Source organism: Manduca sexta, chromosome 20 (assembly GCF_014839805.1).
Source record: "Manduca sexta isolate Smith_Timp_Sample1 chromosome 20, JHU_Msex_v1.0, whole genome shotgun sequence".
Classification (NCBI taxonomy): domain Eukaryota; kingdom Metazoa; phylum Arthropoda; class Insecta; order Lepidoptera; family Sphingidae; genus Manduca; species Manduca sexta.
Genome location: NC_051134.1, coordinates 2298366 through 2309319, shown reverse-complemented (window position 1 = coordinate 2309319; position 10954 = coordinate 2298366). Strand labels below are relative to the sequence as shown.

The window sequence follows — 10954 nt, the reverse complement described above, 5'->3', positions numbered from 1 at the left end:
TTTGTCGTTAAGGGTGACGCAGTCCCAGAAGTAAGAGACTGCTTCATTGCGTTCGTGTAATGGATTCATGATATATTTTTTGAATGCACGTTTATTTTTATAAAATTTATTTATATTTTCATTGTGACAATTTATCTTATGTCATTAACCAACCATAAGTAATCGACTCGAGTCTACGGTAGGACTAAAAGAGTTCCAATTGGCAAAAATATTTTTTACTTATAACAGCATTAAAATTATTAATGATTTTGGAATATGTTCAGATAATAGATAATACAATAATTATGTAACAATATTCTTAATAAAAGTAAATCACGTCACAAGCTTTTGTCTCTATATAGTAGAAAATGAAGATTGATTCATTTGAAATGTATCTTTTCTTTTTACATCATTTTATTAAAAGCTTGTATTTAAAAATAAAACTACTTATATTTCCCGGCAAATCCTTCTTTTTTAACCTATTAGGCTGTTTTAATTGCATTCTTAACAGTTGTACTGTACATAGAGCAATTAAGAATGTTTTGGTAATTTGTGACTATAAACCAATGAGAACTGTTAATAAAAAAGCTGCCTTATCGGTTGACGATAGGTATAATAATATAATAGCAAATTATTAAATTAAAATTATTTACAGAAGCTTCAGTACACGAACTACGCCAATTACACATAAGCAAATACGAATATACGTGTACCCACCCCTCGGGAGTCGCAAAATTTTCCAGGACAAAATATATGATATGTTTAAATCCGTGGTACGTATTGCCATTTTAAAACAAACATTACGGGTGATTGAGCAATAAAACTTTCTGTGTGGACGTGTGCAATTTTAATCACGCATAATGTGTAAATAATTGGGATTCCTTTACGGTTAGAGGATTATTTTGAAATTATTCAAATATGTTTTATTCTGTGAATACGGGATTCCAATTTCATTTGTTATGTAAAAAATTCGTAGATTGTACGAAATTTATTTATTTATTTATTTATAAAGATACACTAAACAGATAACTGACAATAATTATCTAAATTACATTACAGTGGATCTAATGGCTAGTCAGAATCCAAATAGAAGTGTATACAACTTATTCAAATTAGGTGACACGCATATGTTATTTAGTTACAAAATAATAATAATAAATATAAAATATGTTGGCTAATGTAAGGCAGACGATGTGGGAGTTGTATTTGACTTGCGTGCTGTGGATAATATGTGTTTTACTGAGCGTTATAGCTATTTATGAGTATATATTTTTAATTGTATACATTTAAGACATTTTAAAACACGACAACAACCCAGGAACTCAGAGTAAGAGGTTTCTTACAGTATGACAATAGCGAATAAAAGTGCACAATGCCAGTACGGTTCACTTGAGGCAATATCGAATTCCCGCAACGGCCGCAAGTACATCCCGACCTCCTAACTGAACCAATAAAGCAAAATTCGGTCCAAATGCAATTTTTATCACACTCTTCGCCATCGGCGCTGAATTCACTAAATTAAATGAGGAAAAATCTGTACGTTTTTATTCTGGTGCGAAAAATCGTAATTAAATTCAGTGTAAGTTTAGTGAGTTGAAAATCGTCAACGACTAAACGTGGATTTAGCTGCCGTTGTGACAACTGATAAAAGTAATAAAGATCCTTATAATTCATGTTCATTTTAGCATTGCGTTACTCAATGGAACGACATATTTAAAAATAATACTTTATAGTAAACTAGCTTTTGCTCGCGGCTCCGCCCGCGTTATAAAGTTTTTCAAGCTAAAGTTTTCCGTTATAAAAATAGTAGTTTCCCGGGAGCCTATGTTCTTCCCAGGGTCTCAAACTGTCTCCATACCAAATTTCATCTTAATACGTTGGGTAGTTTTGAGTTTAACACGTGACAGACAGATGCAGCGGGGACTTTGTTATATTATTTAGAACTTTTAAGTGAAACAATCCCGTCAGACATCATTGTTGCATAACTTTAACCGTTTACGCAGCGCAGGCAACGGAAGCTCTCAAAACTCATAATTTTCCCCGTTTTTGCAACATGTTTAATTACTGCTCCGCTCCTATTGGTCATAGCGTGATGATATATAGCCTATAGCACTCCAGGAACAAAGGGCTATCCAACACAAAAAGATTTTTCAGTTCAAACCGGTAGTTCCTGAGATTAGCCATTACTGCTCCGCTCCTATTGGTCATAGCGTGATGATATATAGCTTATAGCGGTCCACAAATAAAGGGCTATCCAACACAAAACGAATTTTTGGTTGAAACCGGTAGTTCCTAAGATTAGCCATTACTGCTCCGCTCCTATTGGTCATAGCGTGATGATATATAACTTTGAGCACTCCACAAACAAAGGACTATTCAACACAAAAATATGTTTTCAGTTCGAATCGGTAGTTCCTGAGATTAGCCATTACTGCTCCGCTCCTATTGGGTATAGCGTGATGATATATAGCCTATAGCACTCCACGAACAAAGGGCTATCCAACGCAAAAAGAATTTTTCAGTTTGGACCGGTAATTCCTGAGATTAGCCATTACTGCCCCGCTCCTATTGGGTATAGCGTGATGATATATAGCCTATAGCACTCCACGAACAAAGGGCTATCCAACGTAAAAAGAATTTTTCGGTTTGGACCGGTAGTTCCTGAGATTAGCGCGTTCAAACAAACAAACAAACAAACAAACAAACAAACTCTTCAGCTTTATATAATAGTATAGATATAGATAGATTACTCGAATTGTCGAGGTAAAGTAAAAAGTGTAAGTTTCGATCAAAATATATATCGATAAAAAGTTATTTTAATTTGTATATACTACTACTGCTTATCTAAAAGAATTTGTCGCAGTGGGAATATCAAACTTTTAATTAGAAATACTCACGCACACGCCATATCCGTATTAAATTACAAAATGATCAAAAATGTGAAAGTAAAACTTGTTTATTGGTGAAAATGAAAAGTGAAATGCTAGCAGAGGTAAAGTCGAATGTGTGGTTAATTTATGAACGCAATGTCAAAATGGCCATGTATAATTAAACACTGTCTATTCTATTAACGACGGTAGGTGCTCATCCTAGTACTAAAATATAAAGTGGGATGGATACCTATCTTCTTCACATCGAGCCTCACGATTGCCATGTCTAGACTCTTACGAGACTGTATATTAATAATATTATCTATGAATAGACTGATACAGATCTATTTACTGAATCCACACGAAAACACGGTTGTAATGGATAAACGTGTTTTCTACGAAGAACGATAATAGTATCTAATATTGGGCGCAAATATCCAAGCGCAGAGCGTAGGTGGCGTAGTTGTATTACGGTGACTGTTGTGCTGAAGTCTCAGGTTCGATTCCCGGGATATCGGATTTTTCTGCTCAATACCCGATCGGTGTTAGGAATTGTGTGTCAATTGCAAAATAATGTTCGCTTCATTGTGGACTAAGCTGACGAAATATAGGTGTGAAAACTCCTCTGCCTATCCTTGATATGTGAAAAAGGGCCTATATATCTATATTTGGTTATGATGTAGGTATGTAAATAACCTATCACTCAACAGAATAAATGAACTGGATGATCCCAGCCATCATAATACGGCACTCACTGGCTAAAATTCAAAATGCTCGCGCCAGTTGAGTTCTAAACTCTATAGGCTATTCGCGAATGTTCCATATTTTCAATACAGTTCTCTTTGAGAGCTATTTGTGTAACTTTTGCTGATATTTCACTAGGAGCTAAAGTTTTGAATAGCAAAGTCAACATCAAAGTGATTTATGATTTTATTTATTGAAGAAAGCTAGGAATAAGTAGTTTATAGTTAATGTGTTTTTAATAAAAAAATATAGTCATAGTAAATAAAGCTTATTTTATTTCCAATACGTCATAAAGAAACATAATATTAGTACTAATAAACTCTTTATCAACTTTATTATCTCATGATAAGAAACATTGACTTATTTTAATTTCACCAAACTCTCCGACACTTCCCAAAGTTTCTTTGCAATATCGACGTCCTGAGCCTTTTTTGTTAAACCCCGCTCTCGGCAATCGGAAAAATAGTGTCCACTCACATTTTCCAGTTCGGGCGCCACGGCGAGATATATACTAGTTTGCGCTCCCTCCCACGCCGACTTCATGGTCAGTCTCACTACAGGCTTTATGAATCTAAAGAGAGGCCATTGTATAGTAGTCACTATGTTTGTATCCACAAAACCTGGATGCAAACAATTTACTGTCACTCCTGTCCCTCTCAAGCGACGATCTAATTCCAGGGTAGTGTAGACGTTGCACAATTTTGTCATACAATACGCCTTGTGACAAGTATATGTGTCTTTGTTTTCCAACTCCATGTTTAAGTTTTCGAAGTCAATCTTACTTCGCATGTAGGACGTTGAGGCGACATTTATGATTCTGCTCGGAGCTGAGGATTTCAGAAGTGGTAGAAGTAGTGATGTGAGTAAAAACGGTGCGAAATGATTTGTTTGCATTCCAACAAATAGGTTGTCTTCAGTTTTAATATTGTCAACGTAGAATATGCCAGCATTGTTGATGAGGATGTCGACACGTTTTCGTTCTTGATGATGTCCGCAGCGAATTTTCTAACTGAAGCTAATGATGCTAAATCCAAGTGACGATAATGCACGTCATTGTTACCTGTTGCAGAAACAATTTTCTCTCTAGCCGTGGTACCGCGCTCTTCATTTCGGCATGCTAGTATTAGACGAGCTCCCTGGCCGCCAAATCCTTTGCAGTCTCAAATCCAACACCACTATTAGCTCCGGTCACTATCACCACTTTTCCATACAGATGTTTACTGCATTTGCATATTCCAACAGTCAATCTGCAGTAAAGTATAAGCAGTATTAGACATACAATATGAATTACAGCTAGACTTATAAGAAACATCGTATTGGATGAACTGTTGTGACTAAAATGTGTAAAGGTGCCCGCGATTAGATAACGATTGTTATAATTTCACTGGATATAATTGGATTTAGTTTAATTCTAGTTGTAACACGTTGACATACATTATTTGTCTGAACTCTTAGTTCTGGCTTTAGTAATACTCGTTATCAATATTATAATAAAGTAGGTGTTGCTCGCGCCTTTAGCTAGTTGGATAAGCCCTTTCCTGTAACAAAAGTCCCTAAAACACTGTTCAAAGCATCACATACACCACAACAGCGCCATGTGTTTAAAACAGATAAGAAACCTTTAGTTGCCATAGGAAAAAGTTACCGGGATAAAAATGTCTGTATATTATTTCAAGGCGGATAGAGCATCTATACGTGTGCCATATTTCATCGAAATCAATTCAGCTGTTTCTGCGTTTACTTCTAACAGATATTCAAACATTTTTACAAACATTTGCATTTATAATATTATTGAGATGAGATGTGGAGACATTGACATGAGATGTCTAATTTTTTTTTATAACTGTTCGGTAAAGTGAACCCACTGCAACTAATGGTAAGTAGTCCAATAGAATGTGAACTGACGAGTGATGGTTACCCCTCGGCAGTCGACACAATTATGCCAGCCTGTTTCAACCTGTTCCCGGAACGCGACACACTTATGTTTTCCACACTATGGCGGCTTTTAACACCTTGTGTACGGTGCTCGCAATCCAGGCGGATATACAATATACCCTACCACCAGCAAGAAAATACTTAGTGGTGCGTAGGTTTATTTTATTAAGTGTAATAAATTAACATATTGAATCATAATAATAAGTAAAATGATAAGCTATAATGCTGTCCCATCTACAGTGTAAATTGATCGAGTCGTCCGGGCTGGTACTACTCTCTAATCTACGCTGTAAAGTGATATCGGTTTGTAAAATTACGGTTCTCCTTTTCTTCGGTGTTTATAATAGAAAGTATTTTGGGTTGCGTTTTGAATAAGTTACGTTATTGTTATTTGAAGAAGGAAAACAATCTAGCGCCTGATAAAGTTTCAATAGCAATTTGTTTTTCCAGACACAAAGTTTCGTATTTTATGCGTTGGGTATTAATGAAGAGAGCCTTGAGGATTTATATAAATGTACTATCCACATTTTACGATAAGATCTTGCGAAATGCTTTAGAGATTTTGTTTAGCGTGCAATGTATTACTGAGTTCAATGTGAATTTTCCTTTATGCTAAGACATTAATTGCCGCTCGGGGGAGTTACGAGCTCCAAAGTTCAACAATGGAGACTCTTAACAGGCTCCGTAAAATGAGGCCTCCTCGTTTCCGGTTTACCGGTCTCTCATCTCGACCCCATCTGATGACTAATTAGGTAACTACACCTTTATAATTAATTTATTACACGCTTTTATGCTTCAATAAGCAATTCATCTTTTTTGAAGGAATCTCACTTAAGGCTCTTTGAGTTAATGACATAAACGGGAAAATTAATTTACGCAAAAGCGTGTGGAAATTTACACGCGTTTGAAGTATTTAAGCGTTGTATAGTATTTTAATAGCAAAAGGTTTAGGACGAATCTTTGCTAAAAAATTGTTTTAGGTGCTGACTTTTAGAATAATATTGTATTATGCTTAAATTAAATGTCCTAGTACGAAAATAACAGATTTTTAAATATAATATTCGGTTTATACAAAGTAATTGACGAATGATTTTCAAGTACATAAGTAGCGCAAGAATATTATTATGTGAAACTTTGAGTTTATATCTTTGGTTATATTATTAGTAAATTAAGTATATTAATGATTGTATACTCAAAGAATATTATACGATGAATACCCTGTTAAGTATAGGCTTCGGGAAAGCATTGTGGAAAATCACTATAGGCTTCCATTCATTTACAACAAGCGGGGTCTTTTACTATTACATTTTTAAGTCTCACACTGGTTAGTAAGTTTTTCTTATTTGAGAATTTGGTATGTTTAAACGCAATTTCAATTTCTGGTCGCCAAACCAATATTGTGCTAACTGAAGAGATTTCAAAGAAGAAGTAGATTCTATAATCGACCTTATTACTTTGTTTGTTACATATTATAGACAAAATGCCAGTTCGGTAAAAATAGCGGTGTATTACAAAATTAAACGATTTATAATATTCAGGCCCTAAACAAGGGTTTCTAGTTTCAAAGTATGAAGTTATAGTTTGTATTATTTAGGACATTCAGTGTTTGAATAATTTAATCAATAATTTTACTAAAACTGTAGAGATTGTCGCTGGGCTGCGTGACGATAACGTCTACAAATTTAGGTTAAGGTCATCAATGTATTTAAAAATAATCTGTATATTTTCACTCATAGAGTACCTATTAAATAATAAAATATGATATGAACGTTGCGTCTATTACTACACAATAAACACGAGATTATCGAGAGTTTAAACGGTATGTATGAGGGAAATTGTATAATGGTCCCATTAGCTATATTTTTTTTTATACAAGCACGGCTGCACGGCATAGTCACTCTTCTGCGCCTGATGGTAAGTGGAGTGGGATGCAATAGAGTGTTGAATGACAAGAGATTACCCCTCGACAGTCGACACAATTATGCCGGTGTGGTGGAACGGGATATACACAGGCTGATCCCGGAACGCGACACACCTACGTGGGCCACTATGGCGGGTTTTAATAACACCTTGTGTACGGTGGTCGCTATCTGGGCGGATATAAAATATATCCTATCACCGTCTTGATTATAACCAATGTTAAAAACGCAGGCAGCAGAGTGTCGAATAATTTTAATAACATTCAAAATAAATTATGTACACTTAAGAAAATTAATTGACTTTGCATATTTCCATCTCTACTTCCACCTTAAATTGCAATAAAGTACATTCCTGTTTAACACTATCATATTGTTAAATAAATTTAGGAAAAATATTTTTAGGTATATTATAATCATTGAATGTAGTCAAACCTAAATTAATTCTAATAAGATAATATTACTCTGATATGCCGGTTTCATAATACAGAATATTATCACAGAAAAAAATAAATAAAACCTCTTTTCCACATATAATAAGCTCACAGCGAAATGTTTATTGTGTCTCACATTAATTTTCGATGGTAAGTGAAATGTTAAGTCAAGAGAGCGTTACGAACTGGCCTTAATACATTGCAGATTCAAAGGAAATTTAACCCATTAATAATTATTTACATTCGAGATTTCCGTTGTTCGGTGGATACCCTTTTGAATGAAACAGAACCACGACGATTATACATTCAGCCTTATAATATGAAACATGTACGAGCCTCGGGCCTATTATTATTTGCATAATCTTTGTCATTTCAACATTAACAATAAACGGCATATTATTAAATACTTTATATATTCACAATTGTTTTTATTAAATACGAAACACTTTGCAAAATACTTGGAGTCCAAATATTTTAAATTAAAATCTCACTATTGTCTTTTCTTAAGAAAGAGGTTTTGCTTTTGTATTACAGAGTGAGAAATTGTGATTAAAGTAAAAACTTTGCGAGTGCTCACTGAATATATTTAATGTCAAGTTACTACTAGGCTGGTATTTGTCAAATAGAAGACATAATGTTTAGTGGAGCAAATTGTTACGAGCCACTAACAGTGGCGACAAAACAGAGTGATTTGGTATAGCCATGCTCTCTCATAATAAAATATTAATTGTTGTTTCTAAGCCTTATTGGCAGTTTATGACTTCAATTAAGTACAATGTTAAGCTCTAAGGGTGATTACTTGGTCGACTGACTTTGAGTAAACAATTGAAGGTCGGCTTTGTAATTCATACTTTTATCTCAGACATGGTAGAAATTCTCGACGGTTTTATTAATATTAGTTAAGTACTAATTAAAATAATAGAATATTATCTATATAGTATATTAAATGTTTTAATAGATTAGTCCAACATTATGCAGTTTTTATGTTCTTCCAAAGTTTACGGAATCTGGCGTTATTTTAGCAATTTCAGCAATCTTAGCAACACAAACAAATTAAGGAATGCAATTTGGTGAAGGAATTTAATAAACCACTAAAGACCAATAAACTGCTGATAAAGTTATGAGCAAATGTGCCTATTCTATAAATTTATTTCATAAAATTCTGATTTGATAACTACAGTTTAAATTATGATCTAGAAACTTTGCACATGAGTTGCACATGCACACTAAATAGCTGAGAATTATGAAATAATTTTTGGCAATTCATCCCCAAAGGAGGTTTAAACTCATCGCACTGACGCCTATATCATTAATATATACTTAGTCGTTATTATTGCAACACATGGAAATACATGGCATCATTCCATAAAAACTGATAACAACAAAACCGCCAAGTCATGTTCAGTCAGCTCATCGTCATTATAAATTTTTCTATGCATTTTTTATTGAATTTATGTTGAGTATAATTCTAGGTCACGTCACGCGCAACATGAAATTCCAATGACAAATTACGTAAAACTAGCAGTTTAACGCCGCGTACGCACGTTTGGCAACAAAATACGTGTTGCAGACTAGTGACATTAGTAGTAGAGCCACGAGGCGTGCTCTAGTGACACGCATCAGGCATGTTATATCTAAGTACGTCCGCGTTTCAATCGTTGATAATATTAGATATAGCGAACGACTTATCGTTGTTTATTCGTCTGACCTCCTTCTGTGATAACTCCAGTATTTCGTGATTCATGTGTCCGTATTTTAAATAAATAAAATGGTTTTATTAACTATATTCGCGGTAATAGCAGTTATAGTGATATTGTTTAAAGTGTATCAAAAACTAACATTAGGAATATGCCGCTCCAGTGCTCATATGGTGGGGAAGGTTGTGATCGTGACGGGTGGCAACAGTGGAATTGGACTGGAGACAGCAAAAGACTTAGCTAATAGAGGTGCCAAAGTTATTCTAGCTTGCCGGAGTGTTAGAAGAGGAGAGGCGGCCAAAGAAGAAATCGTCAAGTTTAGTGGAAACACGAATGTAATTTGTAAACAATTAGATTTGGCATCGTTCCGGTCTATCAGGGATTTCTGCGAGGATATAGTTAAGAATGAGCAACGTCTGGACGTCCTTATTAATAATGCTGGAGCCGGCGGACTCGGCAACTACAAAACACCAGACGGACTCCACGTTGGAATGCAGGTCAATTATTTCGGCCCCTTTCTATTAACGTGTCTATTGCTTCCATTGTTGAAGTTATCTACACCAAGTCGCATTATAAACGTATCGTCGATGATGCATAAGTACGGTGAACTTGACTTTGATAACTTGAATATGGAGAAATACTGGAGTGATTACTTGGTGTATGCGAACAGTAAACTGTTTCTGAACATGATGACATTAGAGCTAAGTAAAAGATTACAAGGTACAGGAGTGACTGTGAACTGCTTGCATCCTGGTATTGCGGCTACGAACATAATTAGGAACATTCCCAGTGAGATTATTAAAAGAGTGATAGAAAAGGTAGTAGGATTTATGTTCCAAAGTACGTGGGAGGCATCTCAGACAACAATACTCTTGGCTGTGGCACCGGAACTGCAAAGCGTCAGTGGAAAATACTTCAGTCACTGTCGGGAGGCCAAACCTTCAAAGTTGTCGCTGGATGCAGACAATACCAAGAAATTATGGTCTGAATCAGAGAGATTAGTAAAATTTTCTGTATCGGAAAACTAACTTAATTTCGACACAGATGTTATTTTTGTATAGTAGTAAATATTAAACTCGTTATCTTTTGCATAATTTGTATTTTTGTTCATTCGACCTTCAAATAGTTGACCGTGTATTCTACAGTTATAGGCACGGTGTTATAAGTAATGATAATGCGGCGTACAAGGCTGTCGGCAAATGTTATTTTAAAATATTCAAGAAGTTAATTATTCGTTTTCATTTTTGTTGGAAGCAAAGAGCTAATATATTGTCTTGGCAAATAGAGTTAATGTGAGATCTATTGACCTTATTGTGTTCTGTTATTTCACCAGTATATGTTTTATTCTTTGTTATAATATTTTGTGAAAAGAAGCTCAT

At 34.8% G+C, this 10954-nt stretch overlaps 1 protein-coding gene and 1 pseudogene across 1 annotated transcript; one reads left to right on the top strand and one right to left on the bottom strand.

Annotated features, from left to right (window-relative positions):
* Positions 1–3845: 3845 nt before the first annotated feature.
* Positions 3846–4962, bottom strand: LOC119189924 (annotated as a pseudogene).
* A 4487-nt stretch (positions 4963–9449) lies between these two features.
* Positions 9450–10669, top strand: LOC115445988 (retinol dehydrogenase 13-like). The gene has a single exon (XM_037440742.1). It carries the CDS (start codon positions 9647–9649, stop codon positions 10601–10603), a length of 957 nt encoding a protein of 318 aa, XP_037296639.1. The 5' UTR covers positions 9450–9646; the 3' UTR covers positions 10604–10669.
* The last annotated feature ends 285 nt before the right edge of the window (positions 10670–10954 follow it).